The sequence below is a fragment of the Microtus pennsylvanicus genome, chromosome 7, assembly GCF_037038515.1.
Source record: "Microtus pennsylvanicus isolate mMicPen1 chromosome 7, mMicPen1.hap1, whole genome shotgun sequence".
NCBI lineage: Eukaryota > Metazoa > Chordata > Mammalia > Rodentia > Cricetidae > Microtus > Microtus pennsylvanicus.
Genome location: NC_134585.1, coordinates 62,808,961 through 62,835,653, shown reverse-complemented (window position 1 = coordinate 62,835,653; position 26,693 = coordinate 62,808,961). Strand labels below are relative to the sequence as shown.

Sequence of the window (26,693 nt, the reverse complement as noted above, 5' to 3'; positions counted from 1 at the left end):
GAAATAGAGAAAGATAAAAGCCCAAAGGGAAAAGGTAGATGGGTTAATTTAAGAAAAGCTGGCAAAAAACAAGCCAAGATAAAGCCCAGAATTCATAATTATTTGTGATTTATTTGAAAGCTGGGTGATGGGCCCCGCAAAAAGCAAAAAGAGTAAAACCTCACACAACACACATGTCTCTTTTCACTGGGAGAAGGGGCACGTGTGGGCTTGTGAAGGTCAGAGGACAGCTTACAGGTGTGACTCTTTCCTTCAACCATGATTCCACAGACCAGCTGAGATTATGAGGCCTGCATGGCAAGAGCTCTTATCTGTGGGCTAACTTGTAGACCCTTTTTACAATTTCTTTCTATACACTAGAATGTGAGCTACAAGAGGGCAGTGTGTGATGTTTCAGCTAGGGAATCCTAGCCCCTGACACTGCATGGCAGTGCTGCACACTGTCAGCAAGTATATACTATAGTTGCAGACATATGTGTTTATTCAGCAATACATTCATAATGCAGAATGCACATACATACTTCATAGCAGTAAACAATTATAATGGTGTTTTCTTTTGATTTAATATATTAACAGAACCGGAAAGGATGTATCTCAGAAGTGGTCTCCAGTAGTGACAACACCATCGGAGACTTATCTGTGAAGACCTTACGGTTAGTACCAAGTTCATTATTGTTTCTAGGAAATTGACATCATTTGTCTTTACAGTCTGAGGCTTTTTCTATTAGAAGTATACTTAAGAGAATTTGATATTAAAATATTGTTCTATGTGGAGAGTTAGAGCTTCTTTTTTACTGTTTATTTATTTATTATGTATACAATGTTCTGTCTACATGTATGTCTGCAGGCCAGAAGAGGGCACCAGACCTCATTACAGATGGTTGTGAGCCACCATGTGGTTGCTGGGAATTGAACTCAGGACCTTTGGAAGAGCAGGCAATGCTCTTAACCACTGAGCCATCTCTCCAGCCCCTTTTCCAACTGTTTAGTTGGCTAAGTTAGAAACTCAACAAAGCTTTAAACTGTTTTCTTTCAGTTGTTTTGTTTGTTTTTTGTTTTATTATTTTGTAAACAGTCATTATTAAAACTAATATTTTTTTCAGGCCTAAAAACTGTCCTATTTATTGGGACGTGGGGTGGGTAGAGTGAATTATCACTTTTTAATACCTCTGTCTGGTTGTTCAGTTCTGATTCAGATGCCCTCTTTCCCTTCTCTTCAATTATGTATGTTTTGTGTTCTTTTGTGAGCTAGTGAGATTTAATTATGTATACCAAAATACACAGCTCTTTCTTATTAAAATTGTTTTCATGCAATATATTTTAATCATTTACCTCTCATCCAGCTCCTAGATCCTCCCTTCCCAAATGACTTTATGTCCATTCTCTCAAGAGGGGACAAAAAGCAAAACAAAAATGAAAAGCAGAATAGTCAAAAGAAAGACAAAAAAAGAAAAAGAAAATGCCACGGAGTCTGTTTTGTATTGGCCTGTTCTGGAGTGTAGTTGACAGACCCAGTGAGACTTCATTGGAGAAAACTGATTTTCTCTTTGCCAGCATGAACTCTTCAGCTCTTAATTATACCATTTTGTGAGTTCAACTAACATATATAGCTATAGATCCAAAACTTGGGAGGCTGATGCAGGAGAATAGTTATTCAAGATGCCCTGGGCTACGTGGCTAAACCTTGGCTCATAACAAACAAAAAACTAGAAAAGCTACCGAATGTGGCCTCAGTCTGGGCGGTGCTAGCACATTGGGGTTGCCCATGTGCTGAGGATGTGGCCGTGTTCTTGGCCTGCACCACTATGTCGGGAGGACAAACAGTGCTTCCAGATGGTGGCTCTTAGCCCCAAGGGTGGACTGCCTGCCATAGATGGGGCTTTGTCATCCTCACTATAAAGTCCTAGTTGCACACATCACTATTAAACTTCCAGAGTTTTAAAACTGTTGGACTTTAAGACTCAATAAATGAAGTTAGCGGAGGTGAGGTAACCAGATTGTTATTAGACTTCAAAAAAATTAGTAGTTCCCTCTGCTCTATTACAAAACCTATATTTTAATATTATAAAGTGGGAAATTTTTACAAATTTAAATTACAAATTGTCAATACAAGTTTTGAGTAGAAGAAAATTTGGTTAATGAAGCAAACTAGAATTCAGGTTTCAAAGAAAACAAAGGGGGCTACAGTTTCAGAAGAATCTAGAGTTGATACCATTAAAGCATGTACCATCACCAAACGATAGCTCCCATAGGTCCTGAAGAGCTGAGTGACCAAACTTCATTCTTAAAAACTTTGAGGCAGTTTGGATTGACTGCTCCTTCTGTGACCTGATGTTGGATTAAATATCAGGTGTCATGTGAGCAGCGTTTGGTTTTCTGTGATAGGGAACAAGGATTTGTAGATTTGGACTGGAATTGTGAAATGATATCACTAGCTTATAGCCTGGGAAAATGTTGAATTTGGGGTTTTCTTTTTATATAATTGCTAAGATTTCTGTTTCTTATTCTTTAAGGCAAACTGCTCTTGAAGAAAATGACTGGCCTTTCCATACCAAAGGTAAGTTGGTTAGAAAATCTAAAAATACTGATCTTTGTGAATAAGTAACTTAATACTTTGTTTTTCCATTTTCTTCCTTATTTTTAACTTTTAAGTCTGTTTATCTGTTATTCTGCTCAAAGAACCTTGATCTTACATAGACTGGTAGGGGATTAAAAGAATCCCTTCAAAGCCTGAGTGGTGGCTTATACCTATAATCTCAGCACTCGGGAGGGTGAGTATCCTACTTAGGGTCACTATTACTGTGATGAAATACCAAAAGCAGCTTGGAGGGTAACCAGATTGTTATTAGACTTTAAAAAAATTAAAGCATAACATTGTTTTACTCATTTGTTTCTTGAATATTCAGAACCGAGTTCTACTGTTCCTCCAGACACACTGGGGAGTGATTTTGATTCAAGTAAAGTCGAGCCTTCTGATGACATCTTACCCAAGACTGTGTCTTTCCGTCGCCACTTAAAGAAAGATTTTAGTAATGTAAGTTGCTCCACTGTTTTGGACGACTGTGAAGCCAGTCACTGGGTGGGACAGTCTTTGGAAGTTAGAAGAAGTGGATGTAAAGACCCAACTATAACTCTGCATGAACTTGAAAATGTAGAACAAAATGTTTGCCTGTGGAACAAGGACCAAATTAACTTATCCCCTAGACTGACTTACCCAGGAACGAATGCTAAAACAAAAGTCATTTTACCATCTGAATCTGAACAAACAGAACGTAAGCACCAACGTGCACAGAAAAGAGCAAAGCGGAGAAGAGCCAACCAGAAATGCAAATCAAAATCCTCACTGAGGTGTAAGGGCAAGAAAAGCAAAGATAAGCACACTTTACCACCCACAAAATTGGATAGGTCTATTGGTTCCGGCGATGCTTATGATTTTAATGTGGAAGAGCGTGTTCATCTTACTCCTTTCCGACAAAGAATAAGCAATGGTTCCAGTGAAGAAATTAACAGTGGTGACCAGGAAGGGAATGCTTCCGATCTGAGTGCCTCTGAGGATGAATCCAGTGACATCTACCTGCCTCCTCGCAAGCACTTGATAGACCACACCAGAGAATCAGACAGACCAGTCCCCAGGCCTCGGCCTAAAAGGGAACTCAAGTACACGGATGAAAAAGATAAGGAGAAGACTCTGCCAACCAGATCTCCTACCGGTAAGCAGTGGGCTTATTTGTCTGAGTTTTGAATGTTTCTGCTAAATGTTGCCCAATGCTGATGATTCTTAGATACTATACCGCCATCTGTTTCTCTGGGGAGTCTAGAGACTTTCCATATGTGTTCTCCATAAGGGAAGTTATAGTCTGATTAAACAGTAGGGGTAGAAAATGGAAACATGGCTCTGTTATTCTAGCTTACTTGAAGCAAATAGGAATCTTACAGGAGTATTACTTCTCGGGGTCTGATTCCTATTGGAGAGGAGGCTTTTGAGCAGGATAAAGAGGACAGGTTGTGGTTGGATTGAATTAAAAGATCTTTACACTTGTGATCTCCTAGAAAATGAAAAAGAAAAAACTCATTTTAATGGACTTATATATTTAATTTAACAGGAAACGACTTATTTTTCTAGTTGAAGGTGAGCTTATGAGAGAAAGAAGTTCTTTTCTCATCTGCTGAAAACTTTAGCTCAGAAACCCATGCATTTATTTTATCAAAGTGGTTCAGTGTTAGTCATTAGCCTACACCTACTCACAAAGACTTCGTTGAGAGTTTTGATTCCTGTGGCAATAGCTCCATGCTGTCAGGTCCTATCATCTTCAGAATGTTGTCACATTGTAACAGCTCAGTTGGCATGTTTGATTTGCTTTACTGGGATATTAAAGTCTAAAACAATGAATTAACTTTCCTAGTTAAGCAGCTGAACAGTATAGCTTGTAAAAATGTGTTTTAAAACTATGTATCATGAGAATCCGCTCTCAGTAACTGTTTGTCTTTTTCTTAATAAATGTTTGCTCTACTTTAAATAAAAATGCTTTAATGATAGAATAAGTTGAGCAGGGTTGGCAAACTTGATAATTATTGAAGTCGAGTAACATGGGGCATAGTTGAACTGTTTGTTGCCTCTTCTGTGTTCTTTTGACAACAATAAGGTTTCACAAAGAACAAAAACACTTAAATAGTTTGATCCCAGACTTCTATCAGCATCATTACCTGGAAACAGCCATAATCCCAGGTTCTATCCTGTCCCTTGAATTAGAATTTGAGTGTCTTTACAAGTTCCCCTGGGGGTTTATAAACACACATGGTGTGGGAAGCATTATTCTAGACTAGAACAACTGGTCTAACCCTGTTGTCTACATTAATACTGGATTGGTTGTATGTTTGTGGTGGCAGGAAAGTATCTGACACCCAGATACTCTGTAGTTCAGAACCTCTGTTGGAGAAGATTGTCTTTCTGTATTCTCACTTTGTGTGTGGTACCTGCCTCCCAAATAGATGTAGCTTTGAAATGATAGAGGACCTGGGTGTTAATGATGGGAAAGACATCTGAATTTTTGTAACATTAGCACCAGCGGGGAACACGTTTTATCCTGGTCTTCATGGTCTGATGGAGAGTTCTTGTATGTTTAATGGAATGACTTTGTGGTCAGTGGGCTCTAACAGTGTCACAAACTTTGGTGTTTCTAAGGATTAAAGTGTAACTAAAATACAGTTTCATACTTTAAACCAACTCATAACATCTAAGCTATTGGGTCCCACCCAGTCCCACAGCCATTCAGTCTCAACCAAACACACAGAGGCTTGTAATTGTAAACTGGTTGTCTTACTATTATTATTATTATTATTATTATTATTATACAATACAGGCTTATTATTAACTAAATCTTTCAACTTAAATTAACCCATAATTCTTATCTATGTTTAGTCATGTGACACGGTACCTTACTCAGTGAGGCATTCTTATCCTGCTTTCTTTGCCTCTGGATGGTGACTGCAAGCTGAGCCTTTCCTCTTCCCAGAATTCTCCTAGTCTGGTTGCCCCTCATATACTTCCTGCCTGGTTGCCAGTCAGCATTTTATTAAATCAATAAAAGTGACAAATCTTTAAAGGATACAAGACTAGTATCCCACAGCAAAGTTATTAAAGCATAGATCATGAAGTGCCAGATATTTTGTGTGTTTAAAAATATGTAATTGACCATAGTTTTATTTCTGTGGTTTGTATCCCTTGGATTCATATTCAATAAACACTATATTGTAGGTATGCCATGCAAGAATCAAGACTTATCTGGTTGTAGCCTAAAGGATGTCACCAATATCCTGCTGTCTCCTGTAGTGAAAATCAGGAAACTTTCTCTGTCTCCAAAAAGGCGTGAAGATAGCCCAGCCATGCCTCTGCCTAAGCGCAAGTGCTCCACCATCACAAGCTATAAGGAGCCAAAACTCACTTCGTAAGTACTGTGTGGAGTCATCTGTAATGACTCTTATGGGAGGGCTGAAGAAGGGCTTTAGTCATGAATGGATTGTTTTTGAGGACTAGGACTGGCCTATTGTTATACTAATCCTGTGCTGAATATAATACTGCTGTATGTGTAATCATACCTGAAATCTTTTTTATTTATAGGAAACTGAGAAGAGGGGACCCTTTCACAGACTTGTGTTTCTTGGATTCTCCTATTTTCAAGCAAAAAAAGGCTATGAGACGTCCTAAAAGAAGTACAAAGTACACACAGTAACTCCTTTGGTTGGATGCTATCAAAGAGGATCCTTCTCTGTTACCTGATAGAGTCTGTGAGCAGTGGGCAGAACCATCCCTTATCAAGCTCTGGGTCAGGACCTATACTTTGTAGTTGTGTGGATTGCTACCAATCTAAAATTTCTCCAGCAGGGGAATTTCAGAGTTGAAGTTTTATAAAGATAGGATGTGGATCTTTTGTGAATCCTTGACCATAAGACATACCATAAGTTGCTGAGAATCCCTTATTCTACTAACGAATCTTTGGGTAAACTATATGTGGAATCACAATTAAGAGAATTGGTAGTTTTGGTTCTGGGACAAGGTTGTGAACTCTGTGTGTGACATCATTCTTCAACATCAGAATCAACATATCATGAACCTCAGGTTAGCCCTTCATGTTGTCAGAAGTCTACAAGTATAAATATGTGACTAGTAAGTTTCTGGGTTTGATATATGTATTTAATGAAATAACTGAACTTCTGCAGGTGTGTATATATTTCTTTAAACTGAAATCACTAGAACACTGAAGTGTGGCCATTGTGGTGGCCACAATATAATATAAAGTCTGGCTCTACATAATGGTGGCCATTGTGTTTAGCTTTTGCTCTTAACTGTCAAGTAACCTTGACTATCTTCCTTTCTGGCCTTAACCACTCCCATCTTGTTTCCTCATCTGTTGTCCTGTCAACTCTCCCCTTCTCTTCACATTAGATTGTCTTAATCAAGTTACCTGCAGCCTTCAGGCCCCAAACCAAGACATTTCGGTTTGTGGCTCAGTAATGAACACTTGTGTCATTTGGGCAAGGCCTAGGAGTAAATCCCACTGCAAACAACAGAAGGGCCTAGTGTTCATCTCAGACTGTCCACCATGACTTCCTGCAGTACGTTCAGTCACGCTGAGAGCTCTTCTCTGTTGCTCGTGTGCACCCCACTCTCCCGTTCCAGTCTTATTTCCAGCCACTCTTCTATTTCAGCGCCGAAGGTCCTGTGTGTGACAGGAGCACGGCCACAGCAGGCTACAGCCTCGCTGTTTATCTTTTGTAATGTCATAGTACCTCCAGGGCAACCATTTTACCTCAGAATAAATACAAGTCCACTTTCATCTCAGTGGGCCTCATGTGGCTACGATTACCACAGTGCTGCCTACCCAGAGGTAGACTGTATCCTGGTCCACACCAAGCAAGCTGGCTTGTGGGCCATGCTTCATACAAGCTAAGTTTAGTTTTTATGTATTTAAAAAGTCATAAACATGAGATTCCATCTTACACCTTAAGAATGGCCAAGATCAAAAACACTGATGACAACTTACGCTGGAGAGGTTGTTGGGAAAGGGGAACACGTCTGCATTGCTGGGGAGAATGCAAGCTGGTACAACCCCTTTGGATTTCAGTGTGGCGATTTCTCAGAAAATTAGGAAACAACCTTCCTCAAGACTTAGTAATACCACTTTTGGGTATATACAAAGGATACTCAACCTTGCCACAAGGACATGTGCTCAACTATGTTCATAGCAGTATTGTTTGTCATAGCCAGAACCTGGAAACAACCTAAATGCCCCTCAACCCAAGAATGGATAAGGAAAATGTGGTACATTTACACAATGGAGTACTACACAGCAGAAAAAATAATGGCATCTTGAATTTGCATGAAAGTGGATGGAGGTAGAAAACATTATTTTGAGTGAGGTAATCCAGACACAGAAAGACGATCATCACAGGAACTCTCACTCATAGGTGGTTTTTAAACATAAAGCAAAGAAAACCAGCCTACAAAACACAACCCCAGAGAACAATGAGGACCCTTACATAGCTCTAATCTACATGGGAAGTAGAAAGTAGAAAAAGACAAGATCTCCTGAGTAAATTGGGAGCATAGGGACCTTGGGGGAGGGTTGAAGGCAGAGAAAAATGTAGAGCTCAATAAAAATCCAAAAAAAAAAAAAAAAAAAGCAGAACAAAAAAAACGTCAAAAACAAACATTAGCATTTGAATGAAATTTGCTACTTAGCCTGCGGAACCCCAGCTATTTATATCCTGGTTCATTTTCAAAATTTTTTTCATGGCCTGTTATGATGGTCCATACCTATAATCTCAGCACTGTAGAGGTTGAGGCAGGAGGATCCTGTTTTACACAAACTGTGCTACATTGTTGGGACCATTTGGAGCCCTGGCCTCCAGCTGCTCTCCCCTGCTAGTGACCTTTTCTTGACCTTCTGAAAGCTGTGTCCAGCTCTGCTTCCTGAGCAGGTGTTGCCTTGTCCTTGATTGCGGGTCAGGGGATGAGGTTTTCACCTGTTGGCCTATCTGATTGTGTTGGGTATAAAAGCCTCCTTGGTGCTATTCAATAAAGGGCTTCTTTTACCATGGACTAGAGGGGTGTGTGTGTGTGTGTGTGTGTTTAATCCTGACGTCCTTCGCTTGGGTTTTGGTTTCAGGCCATGCAGGCGCATCACTACATAATCTCAAAAAGGCAAAAACCATTTTTCTACTTTCTTCTGTAGACACCTAAATGTTTATTGCAAAGATCTTTGTGTTGTGTCAGCCTTGACTCTTACTCTATACGATCACTGTTATCTTTCCTTTTTAGTACAAGCACCGGTCACTGTTACCTTAAAATTGCTATTAGACTTTTAGTCTTTGTCATGTTTTTGTATTCCATGTAGTATGTGTTTATAGGCTGTTAAAGGTCTTGTGTCAACATTTTTATCTGATAGGCACTGTATATATATTGTATATACTGATTTATAATTGACTTAAGTGTTTGAGACTTACCATGTTGGTAGATATAGATTATTTCTGTTATTTAATATCTTAGAAATAAACCAGACTTAGCGCCTCTTTGAGAAATAGTTATCACTTGTTATTTTAAAAATTGCAACTGCAATTAATATTCTTTACCTCTCCAGGGCCTTCTGTAAAGACCAGGCTTCTCAGCAGAGTGTTTCATGATGTTCAGCCAGGTTTTCTGACACATCTGCTTACACCCAGCCTCACATTAATCCCTTACCTCTGAATGCCCTTCTCCAATAATGTCCTAAAAGCTGACATTCAACTGTCGTACTTCATTACCTTTGTAAAAGGTGTTAAGAGGATCAAGTCTAGCTGGGTGTGCTGGTGCTCAAGGAAACAGGCAAAGGGATCTCTAAGTTTGAGGCCAGCCTGGTCTGCAGAGCAAGTTCCAGGACAGTCAGTGCTACACAGACAAACCCTGTCTTTGAAACCCATCCCCCAAAAAGAGAGAGATTGTGAAAGAGAAATAAAAAAGTAGCAATCCTACAAGGGGGCATGTATTTATTATTAATAGGTGGAAGGAACTAAAATATATATTCCAGCTTTATGTTTCTAGACAAGATGGAGAGCTGCGGCTTGAAGGATTCATTTGGTGTGCCACAACCACACGACAGCATTCACTGGCTCCTGGCATTCAATCCTGTTCAGTAATGGTCAATTAATGAATAAGAAGTATCTTCCAGAGATGTAGAATGAGTATGTGTGGGAGCCTGGGCTTCAAAACCCAACACCACAGCAAAAGAGTAAAACTAACATGGAGATGAACTGTGTAATTTATAAAAATAATAAATAAAGCCGAGACCTGGAGATGAAAGGACTCAGGCCAGTGAGATGACTTGGTAACAGCACTTGCCACAATGACTGATTAGCTTACATTTGATCCACAGAACCCATATGGTAGGAGAAGACCAACTCTACAAAGATGTCTTCTGCTGCATATAAAATAAATAGTTTTTTTTTTTTTAATTTCACCAGGAGCCACAGGCTTGGTGGTTCAGTTCATGTCTTAATCCCAGTATGCAGAAGCATGAGCCAGAGAGTACAAATTTCATGGTCTCATCAAATAGGGCAGGAAGGACTCATCTTTGGACTAGAAAGGACCAATGAGGGACTTTTCATCAGCCTCCTTCAGAACAGTGGTACTGGGCTGGATCCAGCTGTTAAAGTTATCACAGCAATGAGATGGCATAACGGGGAGGTGCTTGCTACCAAACCCGATGACATGAGTTTGAGCCTCTAGAACAGTGGTTCTCAACCTTCCTAATGTGGTGACCCCCCCCCAAACAAAAACTATTTCTATTGCTACTCTATAACTGTAATTTTGCTATGGTTATGAATCATAATGTAAATATCTGCTTTACGATGGTCCTTAGGGGTTGAGAACCACTGCAAAATGCAGCTTCCATTTAATGCCTGTAGAGGAATATCAAGAGTATGAATACAAGATAGGCACCAAGAGAAAGGGATGTGTGACAGAACAGAGACTTGTCAAATTACAGCACAGACTGCTTCTTAACAATGAGGGTTGGCCTGATTCATTCTGTAAGATCTGGCAGAAAGTGGGTCCCTGTTAGAACATACAGTTCATCCTGATGAACCATAAGTTTATTAGGCCTACTTACTGAGCATGGGAAAGGAGTTAAGGGGAAGGAGTGTAATTGCCTGGAAGATCTGCACTCCCAAACACGGAGATTAAAGGCCTGTGTACTTGCTGCCACATATGACAACCAGAGTTCACAACGCAGATCTTAGACTCATGTGCACATACAAAACAAATAACCTTTAGGGAAATGATTCAGATGGTAAAGAATTTGACATGCAAACGATGAGGGACTGAGTGTGGATTCCCCACCTCCACCCCTTGTACTGGAAACAGGATGCAGCTGGGCACCTGGAGTTGGTTCATTGGTTAACCAATTTAGCCTAATTGGTAAGCCTAGGTTTAGGGAGATACTTTGCCTCAAAACATAAGAAGACAGCCATCGCCCTCTGGCCTATACACAGACACACACACAGACACACACACACACACAGACACACACACTGAATAAATGGACAAAAGTGGAGAATTCTTTACACTATATAGGATGGAGAAGTTAGCTCGTGTGGGGAAGGACATTCAGCATCTGTCTCCCCCGTGCACCTCATCCATTCCTCACTTGGGAGAGACTCAACTAAGCATACTTGTAGGCTGGACATGAGTTGGCATGACCATCTGCCCCCTCTCCCTCACTGGCACTGGCGGAGGTGAACCCAGGGTTTTGAGCCCAATATGTGGTGCACACTTCTCTCCTACCTGTGCTGCCAGGCCTGCCTTTCACACCATTGCTTTTGATACTAAAAAGAGCTTAAAGGCCAAAGCCCTGCTCCTGGCTCAGGAAGTCATCCAACATCACAACTACTACTGGGTTCTCAAACCCAGATAGACTATAATTCCTAGAGTTTTGAGGATGGGAGATGTTTTGAAATCACATGCACTTTGCTCTTTCCTCGTTACTCTGGCAGATATAAAGTGAAATGTTACAAACTATATTTAATTTCTAACAACACTCTGTGAATGAATTTTTCTTCAGTGGTGGTGTTTTAGTGAGTGACACAAAAGGCAGAGAAGTGTCTTTCTCCTGACATTCCAGCAGACTGGAATGTTTCTAACTTTGTAGTTATATGTATGTGTGTATGGATATTTGCATGTGAGTATGTGGAGAACAGAATGTGTATATGTGTGTGCATGTGTATATATCCATATATCTGCAAGAGTATGAGTGCCTGTGGAGAACAGGATGTGCACATGTGTAGTAATATGGGCGGCGGCAGGGTTGCGTCCCCAAATCCCCAGCCGCCTGGCTCGGCTAGTTTATGCCCCAAATAATTACACGGACACTGTATTCTTTTAAACACTGCTCTGGCCCATTTCTAATAATCTATGTAGCGCCCCTAGGTGCGCTTACCGGGAAGATTCTAGCCTAAGTCCATCCTGGGTCGGAGCTGGGGCATGGTGTGCGTCTTCCCTGGAGCAGGTAGCATGGCGTCTCTCCTGCGTCTGCTCCGGAGAGCGGAGCAGTGGAGTCTGACCTCACTTCCTCTTCCTCCCGGCATTCTGTTCTGTTTACTCCACCCACCTAAGGGTGGGCCTATCCAATGGGCCTAGCAGTTTCTTTATTGCTTAACCAAGGAAATCAACAGATTGATATATGACACTCCCCCATCACACATGCCTGTGTGAATATCCATATATTTGCATGTGAGTATGGGTGCTTGTGGAGAACAGGGTGTGTGTGTGTGTGTGTGTGTGTGTGTGTGTGTGTGTGTGTGTGCATGTGTTTATAACCATCTATTTGCACGTGACTATGGGTGCCTTTGGAGAACAGAAGATGGCATCAGATCTTGAGCTTGAATTATAGGCAGTTAATTATGAGCCATTAGATGTTGCTGCTAGGAATCAACCTGATGTCCTCTGGGAAAATGGGAGGTGCTCTTGACCCTGAGCCTTCTCTCCAGCTCCAGATATAGGGTTTGTTTTGCTTATAAAACTTCCTATGACTGCAGCAATTCCATACATGTTCACAAAAGCTTACGAGCTCAGGACTTAGGGTACAGTCCATGCTCATACCAGCTGACACATTGCCCTGTTTAACCTCAGACTCTTAGTGGAACAAAACAGAACACCACACAGAATTTTTTAAAATATAATTTAAAATTATTTTGTACCAGTACAATATATTAATTTTACAAATGTAAAATTTTATCAGCTGTTAAAGCATTTGCAAAAACCACACATTCTACTTCAGCTTTATTGCACAATATCTATAAGAAAATATTAATTTTTAAATTAGAAAACATAAAAATGCTTTCAATATAGAAGAGACCATCTGATTTTAAAGACAATACTCTATAAGAATGTCTACCCAGGAAACAAACTTTCACAGGATACCAAGCTGGACAGATGCTTCAGCAAAATCTGGTTTTAAAAACAGTCTGCGATACTTAATGCAATCTGTATTATCATTCTTCATTAAAAGTCTAGACACCACTTAGAGTGTTCCTTGCAATTCAAAAGCTGAGGCATCTTCAGTGTGGTTCTCAGTGGACACTCTGAACGTATATAGAATACCTCCGTGTCAGAAGCAGCGCTCAGTAGCATTGCCAGGGCGTTTTCCTTCAAGCACACTACCTCTGCAAGCTGTTTTAATGACATTAGTGACCTATTATAATTTATGCTGATAGAAAACATACATTAAATACATTTTTAAAACATCAGCCTTTACCAAAAAAATCAGTTTATAAATTTGCATCATAAAAATTAGTGTCGACACCATTGAGATTAAAATGGTTGTATATTAGTTGGTTTTTCCCAGAGTTGGGGTGGCAGGAGTCCCACTTTTCTATGTAGTGTAATCAGGAAATAAATCCAAGCACTAAGCTTGAGTCCCCAGTCAAACTGGTTAATAAGATTATACCATTTTGGATGTTGCTGCTGGGAATCAACCTGATGTCCTCTGGGAAAATGGGAGGTGCTCTTAACCCTGAGCCTTCTCTCCAGCTCCAGATATAGGGTTTGTTTTATAGTGGGTGGATGTTAGTGAGATTTTATCAGGGACCATTGAAACGACTCAGGGGTTTAAACTGGCATAAACTTTGGTGAGAATTCAGTTCACGTCAGACAAACATAAATCTGGAAGCGCAAATGGGAAATGTTCACATAGACATTGCTAATAAGGTTAATTGTACCAGAAAAATACAAAGAATCCTTACTCATTTGTAGTAAGACTCCCCAGCATTCATAAATATTTAGGCTATATGTCTTAACATTGGCAAAACCTCCAATGTTTTCAAGTTGACACCTTTGTGACCTGGTAAAGGATCTTTTAGAACTTAAAGCCTGCACAAGCAAAGGCAAATATGCTATTGATACATATCTGCCGAGAATTATTCCATAGTGGTTGTGCACTCAAGCCTGTGATAGGCAGACAGGACAACAAAGCCCTGGGCACTTTCAAAGAGTCCAGGCAGCTGCTGTTGGGGAAGCTGCATTTTTCAGAACTGCTCTGAGCACCTCTTCCAGATGAGTGTTTTAAAAATATATATTTGTAAAAGGTCTACAATGAGACTTCAAATATCACATAGTTCCCCTTGACAGGCATATTGTGGACCCTTAAAGTCCTTCAGAATAAAATAAACTCTCGTGTTCCATTAGAAAAAAAATGGAGACATTCATGGTCAGAATTTTCTCTAGATCCCCTAAATATTGACACTGTGTGCAATTTCCTCGCATACAGGTTTTGAGGAAGCCCCTGATCATCTGTTAGCTACTGGATATGCCAAAGAAAATTTACATGATAGTAGGAAATAGTAAAATCTATCCCACAAAATAATTTTTTCTATGACTTCCATTTAAATAAGTCTCTGAAAAGCTAAAGGAGGTTTTGTTTGTTTTTCAAAAGTGCTAATTATTACAAGTCTCTTCAACACATGATATACAATTCTTAAAAACAAATAACAATAACAAAAAACAAAAACAAACCAAAAAAAAAAAGCCCAAAACCTAAACCACCTGCTTTAGGCACACTGCTGTTGAGTGTCTAAGTAAAAGAAATCACTTATCAATCAACCCGGCTTCTTTAATTTTACTGAAGAAGAACTTCTCCAGGATGCTGGCACATTTGTAGTACTCGCTCTCAGGAGGGTTGTACTCCTTGCAGTTGGTGAACACTCGCTGCAAGTCCGCCATGAATAATTTCTTAGAAACATAGTACCTGTTCCTGAGGCGTTCGCTCATGGTCTTCAGATCTGAACAGGAAACAACAACATTAGCAACTCTTGACTCCTCCTACAGGAAGAAATCTATGCTGTTGATTTGCTTATATTTTTCTCATTCCAATGCCATGCTTAAGAGAAATTCTTGGGATTAAGCAAAATAATTGTGTGTGTGTGTGTGTGTGTGTGTGTGTGTGTGTGTGTGTGTGTGTGTGTTAAACCCTGTCTCGAAAAAACAAAAAAAAACAAAAAACAAAACAAAAAAAAAAGATTTATCTATTATATACACACAACAGAAGAGGGCACCATATCCCATTATAAGATGTCTGTGAGCCACCCTGAGGTGCTGGGAATTGAACTTAGGACCTCTAGAAGAGCAGCCAGTGATCTTAACCTCTGAGCCATCTCTCCAGCCCCCACAAAATAATTCTTAAGTCTATTCTTCTAAAACGGATTTGTATATAACACTGCAGACACACTAATATTCAAAGGACTGTGAGTTCTTGTCTGCTCCCATCTCTTACTGTGCACCAGGAGACTAAGGGACAGTAAGTAGAGGATCCACAGATGCTGAGTGGGGCAGATAGAACACTGGCACAGAATCTTTGATTGCTAAAACTTATCAGGCTGAACTCGTTTTAGTAAATTCATAGTTTTATTGGTGTGATACAAAGAAAGAAACTAGCATCTGGTTTACAAATACATCAGTGACCTGCACATAAAATACTAAAAGTAAAATAAATGAATTTTGAGCAAGGTTCCATCAATGATCAAACTTTAACTTTTGACTTTTAAACTTACCAAATAATCTATTTTTATTTTAATTGTATAGATGTTTCATTTCCATGTATGTCAGTGTGCATGTGCATGCCTGGTGCTCTTTGAAGTCAGAACAGGACATAGATTCCCTAGAACTAGAGTTACAGAGTGTTGCAAGTGGCCATATGGGTGGTTGGAATCAAACCAGGTCCTCTGAAAGAGCAATCAGTGGTCCTAAGTGCTGAACCATTGTTCTAGTCCAAAATGATTTACCCCCTACACACACACACACACACACACACACACACACACACACACACATACACACACACAAATTAATAACATACATTGTTCTTTCAGAGGACCTGAGTTCAATTCCCAGTAACTTTCTGGGGCAGTTCTCAATAAGGAAGGAGGAAAGAAGCTGGGCCTCTGGGTGGGAGTGGCTATGGACAGTCCTTCTTAACGCCTACTGTTTCTGATATGCTGCCAATACAATGTTTATAATGCTTTAGAAAAATAATCATGTACGGCATGATCAAACCAGAAATAAAGTACACATGTCCCGTGGTGCTCATACACCCATGTACACACTGACAAACTGATTAAATTTAGGGATTCTCAATCAATTGTTCCTGTTACCACAGTATAGGTGAAATATTTATTCTCTATTCCTGAAGCCTATTTGGTATTTTTTGGATTTGGAAAAAGATTGAATTAGAAATATACAGAAGCTGGTAAGATGCAGGACAAGCCTGACGACTCCACGAAGCTGTCATTTCTCCTTCACTGTGTGCTGTGGCCCCTGTGCTCATGCACACACGGAAATATAGTCAAGAAAAAGTTGGGTTGTTTTTAAGGAAATATATATAGTGACATTCACAGTATGGGAAAAAAATCATTTACTAGAGTTTTTCCATCTGAAAGAACAGCCATAGAGGAGCTTAATGTATCCTCAAGTTACCTTGGAAGGTTCTTTATATAAAAATTATGTAGCCAAGCATGATAGCACACACCCTTAATCCCAGCATTGGAAAACTGAGCCAGGTGGCTCTCTGGTTGAGGCCAGACTGCTCTAGTGAGCTCCAGGTCAGTCAGAGCTACATAGAGAGATCCTGACTTAAGGGAGGGAAGGAGGGAGGGAGGGAGGGAGGGAGGGAGGGAGGGAGGGAGGGAGGGAGGGAGGGCAAAAAACTTTATGTATATGTAATGGCGGTTTGACTAGGAATGGCTTTCAAAGGCTCATATAGTTGAATGCTTAGTCACTGAGAGTGGTGCTATTTGAAAAGTTTAGAAGTATTAGGAGGTGTGGCCTTGTTGGAAGAAATGTATCACTGGGGGTGGGCTTTTAGAACCCACTAAAATGCCAGTCCCAGTGTTTCCCTCTTCTATGGATCATGTAGCTCTCAGCTACTGCTCTAAAACCTGCCTACATGGCACCATGCTCCCCACTGTGATAATAACAGACTAAACCTCTGAAACTGTAAGCAAATCCCAGTTAAATGCTTTCTTCCATAGGAGTTGCATGGCCGTGTGTCTTTTCACAATAACAAAACAGTACTAAGACATATGGGTATTCTGATTGCATGCAATGCTTAAGGAAGTCAGATCCCCTTGGACTGGAGTTATAAACAGTTGTGAACCGCCATGTAGGTGCTGGGAATTTAACTCAATCCTCTGCAAGAGCAGCCAGTACTATTAGCTACTGAGTCATCTATCTTGAACAATTCTTAAAAATAAGAACCACTTTTGGCTGACTCAAGTCATAGAAAAAAGACAAAATCTGTTCTTTTCATCTGTAACCCAGAAGGCAACTGTTAGGACTCTTACATTAAGGTGTGTTACTTTCATTTATGTTGCATTTGTTTAACTCTATGAAACTGTGATACTTGCCCTGTCTAGAACACCTGATGGTCGAATAAAGATCTGAATGGCCAATAGCAAGACAGGAGAAAGGATAGGCAGGGCTGGCAGGCAAAAATATAGAAGGAGAAATCTGGAGAAAAGAGGTACGGAGAGGTAACCAGAGAAGGAGGACACCAGGGGCCACAGCAATTCATGGAGTAAGAATAAGATTTACAGAAGAAGAGAATGGGAAAAGCCTAGAGGCAAAAGATAGGCAAAATAAGCAAAAGTTGGCAAGCAACAAAGAATAAGCCTCTTTGTGATTTATTTGGGAGCTGGGTGGTGGGTCTTCCAAAAAACCCAGAACAGTAAAAAAAAATCATATTACTACTGCTATTTATTACAGGTGGCTTCATCCAGGACTGCCCACAGTAAGGTTCCTACCTGCACTCCACAGCTGTGGATTGAAAGTGCATACAATGCGCCATTTTCCCTCTAGTCCAGCATCACTCTCCCGGGTCTACTCATCACACCCTCATTAGCACAGAGAGTCCACCCTAGCCAGCATTTGCCTCTCACATCACCACCCAGTTTTATATCTGAGAAAACTGTAATAGCATTACCCATAGGGAACCTTATAACTTCATAATATCCTGGAGCTTCTGTTCTCTTCACAGGTTCCATGAAAGGCCAAGCGCTTTGATGGCTCTTGAATAAAAGAAATAAAATAAGGTATCTCATATGGAAATGTCCTGTGGGAAAGCCTTTCAAAGAAGAGCATGAATGAAGGACACACCCACCTTCACCTGCTGCAGGATGGTCTTGAGGGTGCTGTAAAGCTGCTCTGGGTCTCTGGGCTCTTTACTTGAAATAACCGAGAGTAAAGAAGGATTAGTGCTCATGTTCCAGGCCTCATCACCACTCAGCCTCACAGGTCCCAGCCTAGAACTGAAGCCCACTATCTGCTATATACCAATTCCATCACTTGGCCCTCTTCCTAGAAAGTGCTGGAAAGGGGAGATCACTTGCATTAACATCCTCTAGCCCAGCTTGCTTACCTTTTCTCTTTTCCACTTGGTTTCCAGCCTGTCTCTCCTATATGTCAACAAAATTGAACACTAAATGAGAACTGCTTTGGGTCAAGAGAATAACATACTACTTATTAGAAGCACCATACATGAAAGCCATGTCTCAATAAACGTCTATTTGGGGAAAAACACTGAAACTAACGGCATTTATCTTCCTTCTCATACAGCTTAAAGCATAAAACGCTTTCCCAGACTGGCAGCTCTATTAATAAGTTTTGTTCATTTCATTGAGTTATTAATTTCTTTTGTAGTGCTGGTGACTGAAGTCAACACCTCACATCACCCCTGAGCTGCAGTCTCAGCTGGTTAGTGTCTAAGGCAGGAGCTCCAACTCTTCAACACAGAGAAAGGGGACGAGAAACTGCAAGTTGGAAATCTTTGATTATCTCACAATGAAGTGCTGCTGTTATTTTATCTCAAAAGAGTGTCTGTTCTCTGTTTTGTGTGGTCGAGCTCCTGGTGTCTGAGGGATCTGGATTTGATTCTTCTGTTCTCTCTTAAAAAGTCATTTACCTTTCCTTCAGTTTACCTGCCTACAAAACACAACTACAGAAACTAGGTGGGATTAGCCACTGTGACATTAGTTGATTTAAAAAAAAAAAAAGTCCAAATAGCTAAACATTTGACAAAAGAGGAAAAAGTAGTGGATTGGGACCTGGCACCATGAGGCATTCAACAATGGGGCAGCTACTTGGCTATTAACAGAGACAACACACGGAAATGAGACCCGGGATTCAGGATCAAGAGTCCTAGGGCAGGACAGATGCAATGAGACAGAATCCTGTCTCTTTCATGGAGAATTTTAGTTTTGTGCCTGTGTGCTGGGGTGGGGGGTAGTAATTATAAGAACTTAGAGATTCAAACTAAATAAGATTGCCAAATGATAATTAGTAGCTTTCAATCTACAAATCCGATTACAGTTCATTTTTAGCATATTAAAAAGAATTCTTAAGAAAGTTACTGTAAAATAAAATCTTGAAACAACTGAAGTGACTTCTATCACACATGGAGAGGAGGGAAGAAGAGAAGTCAGGCAACAGGTTCATGCAGGTGACAATGACATCAAGGCAGGTTGTCCACATCTTGTTCTGAACTTCTGCATGCTAATATACAACCATTTGAAGACCAGTTTCTCCATTTGTAAATATAAAAATCCAAAGTTCCCATACTATTTAATATATACTCCTGTTGCCAAGCATTGTGAATAAGCCTTAATAAATTATGTAATATTAATAACTCTTTTAAAGGTACTCTAGGCTGAGTTAGGAAGAAAAGGACATTAGAAAATCTTTATTACTGCCCTTCCCATCCCCACACAGTGTCTCTCTCACTCTAGCCTCAGTTGACCTCAAATTCTAGATCCTCCTGCCTTACTCTCTCAGTGCTGGGATTATAGGCAAGCCCCACAACTAGTTTGCTGCCCACTACACAGAGCACACAGACACAGAAAGGGGACAGTTGAAAGCTTTTCAAATGACTGCATGCTGGAAATCATTTCAAATATATCTTACATGATCGACAGAAGATTTTGCTTTGTAAAAGTATCTATACATACTGATTCCAGGAATGCTTTCTATAGGGATCTGCCGAACTCCAGCTTTGAAACACGAAAGTCCAGGGTAGACTTTTCGAATCTGGGCTTGTTTTCTTTCTATCAGCTTTTTAATGATCTGAAAAGCACGAGGGAAAAGTGTGTTTAGGAAAAGAGGCCATACATGAACCAGGGCAAGTCAGATAAACGAAGGAGACAATGCATGCTCATGAGACATAAAGAAGAAAGGCTAAATACATATGAAGAGGCAGAAGCACTCTGGGTCCTACGACATGGCTCAATGGGTAAAAGTACCCACCACCAAGCCCGAAGACCTGAATTTAATCCTGGGTTTCCACATGATAGAAGGAGAGAGTCAACCCTAACAAGTTCTTCATGTTATGGAGTGTGTGTGTGTGTGTGTGTGTGTGTGTGTGTGTGTGTGTGTGCACCTTACATAGATAGGTGCAAAATTTTGAAATATATATTTTAAAAGAAGTATCCTTTTATACCACACTCATTAGTGACATTCACACAAACCCTTTACTAAGGAAAGGATCATCAGAGAGAAGGAAAGAGAGGAGCTGCCTCCAGAGGTGAGTAGGGGTCCTCCAGGTTCAGTCTCTTGACGTCTTACATGTGAACTGAGATATTGGAGTCACCCTCCATACCAACGTAAACAAATGCATGCACACAGGCGGCCTTTCAGCTCCCTGCCTATCACCTTTTCTCTTGCTCAAGGATACATGGTCCTACCTATTCTTGTGTCCAACATCTTATTTATTGGACAGTGACCCAGCCTTTGTTCATGCCACCCCCAAAACATACAGGTATTTGATGAAGCCATCTCACTTGTGGGGCAGTAGAGATTTCGCTCTCTGCCTTCAGCTCATTCTGATCAAGTGTACATTCCAGGACTAGAAAAGTTCTCAGTTTACACAGCTTACTCACTGCTTTTATTACTGAAGGAGAGTTTAGCATTTTAGAGTATTTCAGATTTTGGATTATCTCATTAAAGATGCTCAGTCATAAGACAAAAGAAGTATTGGAGAAGAAAAAAACATTCTAAAATACCAGGAGCATTTGTGATAAGAGATAGTTATCCAGTCTCTATAAGAAAATAATTATTTTATTATGGTGTGATTGCAGCTGTCTTAAAAATCTAGTTCAAAACACTGAGAATAAGGCTATGAGGGTAAAGACACAGATTGAACATCTTTATCAACACATCTCTCCCTTCACAATGACTCAGAAAACATCAAGGAAGAAGGGGCAGAAAGATGTAAGAGGCAGTAGGCAGGGAGGAATGTGTGAAAGGAAGGCCTCTGAACACCTATGGCCTGGTGCATACACACATGTGAAACACCTATGGCCTGGTGCATACACACATGACCTCATGTGAAAGGAAGGCCTCTGAACACTTATGGCCTGGTGCATACACACATGACCTCATTTGAAAGGAAGGACTACACACCATTGGGCTGCTGCATACACACATGAAGTTAGCAGCTGTGGTTGTCTGCACAAGAGTTAAAAATTGCATCATGAAGGGGTAAGAGCTCCAAATACCCCACCCTTAGATGAAGAGCAAAGGGCAACTGATGACTTCTGAGGGAGGAAGCGTAGCTTTTCTTTGTGGGTGTGGCCACTGATAGGTTGTCAATGCCTCGATGGATGACCCCAGCTCATGTGCACATGGGCAACAATAATTTGACGTAGCTTACTAAGTTATAAACCTGGGAGTCAGGTGGAAGATATATTGGGGCGAGGCTGGAAGGAGTGAGTAGAGAATAGATACGACCAAGATACATTGTATGAAAAAAAATAGGTTTACCTTCCAAACACTCCCATTTAATGGTATGTGTGAGAAAAGACTAGAGATGGGGCGGGGGGGGGCGTAAAAGAGAAAAAAGGAGGGAGCCGAGAGGGAACAGAAGAGAGGAGAGAGGGAGAAAGCCTTGTCTTTTAAAAAGTGAACTGTGTTTGTTTGTTTGTTTTTGCCATCTGAAACAGCTCTGCTTCTGGCTTTTCCTTAGGTATTAGAAGCTAACAGATCAGCTTCGGTGGGAATCTGCAGATTTCCAAGGAACTCTGCTACCAGGGAATGAAGCCTTGTGACTGGTGGAAAACTACAGAACAAGCAGCTGACATCTGGCAAGCAGCCACCAATGCACTAAAGAACTGCCAAGTCCAGACCTGTTTGTTAGGATCTAGAAAACAGTGCGGGAAGACAACTCTTCAAAAAGATGTATCAGAGGGGGCTGGAGAGATGGCTCAGTGGTTAAGAGCACCGACTGCTCTTCCAGAGGTCCTGAGTTCAATTCCCAGCAACCACATGGTGGCTCACAGCCATCTATAATGAGACCTGGCGCCCCCTTCTGGCATGCGGGCACACATGGAAGGCTGTACACATAATAAATAAATCCAAAAATAAAAAATAAAAAAATAAAAAAAAAAAGATGTATCAGAGGCAAGTGCTGCACTAGGAATCCTTCCACAGCCCTATTGGAACTCCCCATGAGGCAGACATCTTTGAGTATGCAACAAAGATATTTTGATTTTCTAATTTAAAATGCCTTTTGTTCACTTTACAGCAGAACATACCTTACCCAACTTTAAAGAAAATACTCAGTGAGTGACTGCTGCCACTAGGTACAGAATAAATTTTTTGGGTGTTGTTCTGGGTCACATTTAGTAAGTAAAAGAATTGGAACTAAGGATAGAAAGCAGATGGTTTTAAGGCAGATGTGTTTTTTTTAGTAACCTGTCATGGAAAAACAGCAGATTAAGTAACAAGAGAACTGGAAGGAACTGAAGTGTTAAATCACTGTACACTCACATCTGGAGCCTTTTCTGTTATTATTTATCATTTGTGAGCATAAAGGATGTCATACCAATACACATAACAAACTATTATCTGGAAGGAAAATATAAAAATCTGGAAAGACTTCAGACAGAGCTTGCAGTGTAAAGGGGAAAATAACAGACACTAGAAGAAATGTCTCTGAATTACTAATAATTAAATGCAAGTGTGTGGGTCAGACTAATGCTGCAGAAGTTCAAAGGCAGCCTGGAACAGAACCTGAAAGAATGTCACTTGCTTGAGCGAGAGGGAACAGGGTAATGTGAGCCAGAAAGCCATCAGCAATGGTCTTTGAGGACCCTCTGGGGAATGAAAGCAAAGAGCTATGACTACAAAGGGGCCAGAAGGCAAAAGGACCCAATGAAGTTAAGATGTCATGGTACTATATACAGGCTGTATTTCACAAAACACACACACACTCACCTCCTTCTGCTTTTTAATGATGACAGAGAACTCTGTGTATGGGATCTGAGGATTCAACTCACATCCCATCAAAGTGGCACCTTCATAATCCTTGATGTATCCGACATATTTGGTTTTAGGTATTTTGATTTCTTTGGAGAAACCCTACAAGGCAAATCAGTTGAGTTATCAGGATGCTGTGCAACAAAGCTGTTCAACTGGCTGCTAAGTGCTGGCTCTGGGCCAAGGATTAAGATGCACACTCTTCCCAATATCACTGCACTGCTATGAACAGCAGCCACAGAGAGTGACCCATGACAAACAAAATGATCAAAAACCAAACAGTGCCAACAGGAAACAAATCTAAATTAATTAAAGTATCTGGAGGTGGCAGTGATCATACCACTAATCCCAGAAGGATTGTAAACTCAAGAGTGGGATGACATCCAAGTTCCTAGGACTGGAATCCTCTGGAGATTCAATCCTCTGTTGAATCAATTTTCCTTTAATTTTTAATTTTTAAAAGAGATTCATATTCAGTGAGGGATCCTGTCTCAAAGCAATAAGCCAGAGCACAATAGAGGAAGACACCCAATGTCTTGCGTTGGCTGCCAAGTGTGCACAATAGGTGTGTCCACCCGGGCACACTCATGCCTGAACATGTGCACAGATGTAGGCTGAAGAGTAAGGCTTCACTGGGAACTGACCTGCTTCTTGAAGTAGCCAATGGCGTACTCATCCGCATATGTGAGGAAGTTCAGAACATCATGCTTTATGTGGTATTCTTTGAGATGGTTCATCAGGTGTGTTCCATAGCCCTGTGGAATTAAACATACTCAAGAAAAGAAATTCCTAAAAACATGACAGAAAATTATAGCATTTAGTTCATAGTTTTAAATATTTTATCAACCAGGATGCTTTCTAGAAGGAACTATTATGTTAACAAACCTTTCTTGGGTGTCTAAATTTTGAAAAGGAATCACAAGACAGACATTCAAAATCTATGGCTCAAGACAAAAATCATCACTGGCAAATACTAATTCCTGGTTCTTTGAAAATAACACACAGAGACTCCAAACTCAGTCCTAAAATCCTTGATGTTTCTAGATGCTTTTAGAGTTGATGTCAAGGTTGAGTTTAATCTTGACCATATTTGCGAAACTGAGATGAAAGGCAGTGGGTAGAGGAATGGGCTGACCGTTATTACCATATCCGAGGTAAGTAAATGAGCCATGCAGACCTTCACTGGGGTGTGTACTGATCTAAACATTTACCTGTTTCAGATACCAACAACCCTTCTAGCCACTGCATCACAGACACCCAACTTACCTTTGTTTATCAGACCAAGAAAAATCTGAGAAGGTCACAGTCTGAATCAGCAAATAAAACAGTGGAAACAAAAACTATGGACAATACTGAATAAATGAATAGTTTATGAAATATGAAAACAGGATCCGTGTTCTGGTACACATTTGTGATGCTAGCACTCAGGATGCTGAGGTGAGAGGGTCTATATCTGGTATATAATCTTGGGCTATATATCAGAACTCTGTCTCAAAAAAAAAGTAAAACACAGGCCAAGCAGTGGTGGCACACACCTTTAATCCCAGCACTTGGGAGGCAGAGGCAATGAGTTTGAGCCCAACGTGGTCTACAAAGCAAGTTCCAGAACAATCAGGACTGTTAAAGAAACCTTATCTCAAAAACAAAAACAAGCCGGGCGGTGGTGGCGCACGCCTTTAATCCCAGCGCTCGGGAGGCAGAGGCAGGCGGATCTCTGTGAGTTCAAGACCAGCCTGGTCTACAGAGCTAGTTCCGGGACAGGCTCCAAAGCCACAGAGAAACCCTGTCTCGAAAAACCAAAAAAAAAAAAAAAAAAAAAACCCCAAAAAAACACAAAACAAACAAACAAAAACAACAACAAGAAAAAAAGAAAAAGTAAGACTGAGGGGGGAAGCGACCATGCACATGTATTAAATTCTCAAAGAATTAATAAAGATGCATTTTAAAAATAAAAATAAATTAAAAGAATAAAACTGAGTAGTTTAAATTGGAAAAATGCAAGTGTTCACTTTTTCAGTATAAAGCTCAGATAAGACTGATGAATTGAGAAAGATCGTTTCAGAACCTCATAAAAAGACAGGAAACAGAGCGTCCAAAGGTGACTGTCCTTACACAAAGACTTCACCCACAGATACCACCTCACAGAATCACTTCCACCTCCCAAACCTCAAACCAAGCAGTATATAAGCCAGAGTCTCTTTGTGTGGCATGACTAGGGGACCCCAAACAACCTAAGCACTTTCCAGGACTTTCTCCAAGTTCAGGATGCCTTGGAAGCTCGGCATATTTATTACACAGAGTTGAACAGGGAGGCTGGATTGCTGCACACAGCTGAACTAATCTCATAGCGGTAGGCTCTGTAGGAGAGGTCCTCAGCCTGTAAATATTGAAGCAGCAATTCTCAACCTTCCAAATGCTGCGACCCTTTAATATAGCTTCTCACATTGTGGTGACCCCATGTAATTATTTTCATTGCTATTTCATATTGTAATTTTGCTACCATTTATGAATCATACTGTAAATATTTGTGTTTTCTGGTTGTCTTAGGCTACCCCTGTGAAAGGGTGAAAGGGTTATTTGACCCCCACCACAAGAGTTCACAAGCCACAGGTTGAGAACCATTGTATTAAGGGAAGAACACGATGGTGGACGTTGTCTGCATATACTATCAAAATATGTACAAGGACCAAAAGAAGGCTTTGCCATCCTTCTGAGCCTTGCGCTGGGAAAAGGGGGAGAGGCTTTGCCATTTTCTCTGACATGGTGGGCTTGTGCCAGCAACACACATGCACTCAGGGCTTCCTCTGTGTGTGTGTGTGTGTGTGTGTGTGTGTGTGTGTGTGTGTGTGTGTGTGTGTATTTACCCCCATAAATATACAATAAAGACTACTGAAAGACACCTGCTCCTGAAAGACACTCTCAGAACAACTGAACCCTGGAAAGGACACTCTCCAGCCTCTTGAGCTGCCTGTAGGTTGTGCAGTGAGCTCCAAGTTCCCAGCTTTTGAGAGCTCTCTCACCCACCTATGCGTGATGCAACTGTCTTTGAATCATTTATTCTCCTGTAAGTAACTACAAGGACTCTGAATAATTTTTCCCCTTGTTATTCCTACTCAGTCTGTAATGTTTGGCCACCTTCCTCGAGATTTTAGAAAATAACAGTCTGTGCTGTGGCAGTAGAGGGAAATGCCCTCTGGAAGCCATTGAAAACTTTCCCACCAGTGTTAAGGTATCTTCAGTTTCGCTCTGCTATTGATAAAAGTGCCTAAGTTCACCCTAATCAGTTCTTCCAAACTAAGTGCTTGGTACAACCATCTTTAAAAAAACAAGTTACCGGGGGCTGGAGAAATGGCTCAGCGGTTAAGAG

General features: G+C 40.6%; 2 protein-coding genes across 4 annotated transcripts in view; one reads left to right on the top strand and one right to left on the bottom strand.

Moving 5' to 3' along the window:
- Sgo1 (shugoshin 1) overlaps positions 1 to 22,152 on the top strand; it is a 30,810-nt gene extending 8,658 nt beyond the window's left edge. The window contains exons 4-9 of one of the 3 annotated variants that reach the window (XR_012911364.1): positions 577 to 653; positions 2,514 to 2,557; positions 2,907 to 3,710; positions 5,756 to 5,945; positions 6,119 to 6,285; positions 22,035 to 22,152. Coding sequence is in view for 2 of the 3 variants with exons in the window: in XM_075980982.1 (XP_075837097.1) it covers positions 577 to 653; positions 2,514 to 2,557; positions 2,907 to 3,710; positions 5,756 to 5,945; positions 6,119 to 6,230 (1,227 nt within the window). In the remaining variant the exon portion in view is untranslated. Of the gene's footprint in view, positions 1 to 576; positions 654 to 2,513; positions 2,558 to 2,906; positions 3,711 to 5,755; positions 5,946 to 6,118; positions 9,048 to 22,034 lie in introns of those variants that run through there. The other 2 variants (XM_075980982.1, XM_075980983.1) reach the window with 2 other exon arrangements.
- Positions 12,694 to 26,693, bottom strand: part of Kat2b (lysine acetyltransferase 2B) — a 123,042-nt gene continuing 109,042 nt past the window's right edge. Inside the window, exons 12-18 of the mRNA XM_075980981.1 lie at positions 23,971 to 24,081; positions 23,285 to 23,428; positions 20,023 to 20,137; positions 18,438 to 18,474; positions 18,180 to 18,243; positions 18,003 to 18,087; positions 12,694 to 14,808 (exon numbers count right to left, since the gene is read on the bottom strand). Coding sequence (XP_075837096.1) covers positions 14,615 to 14,808; positions 18,003 to 18,087; positions 18,180 to 18,243; positions 18,438 to 18,474; positions 20,023 to 20,137; positions 23,285 to 23,428; positions 23,971 to 24,081 — 750 coding nt within the window. The 3' untranslated portion in view covers positions 12,694 to 14,614. The remainder of the gene's footprint in view (positions 14,809 to 18,002; positions 18,088 to 18,179; positions 18,244 to 18,437; positions 18,475 to 20,022; positions 20,138 to 23,284; positions 23,429 to 23,970; positions 24,082 to 26,693) is intronic.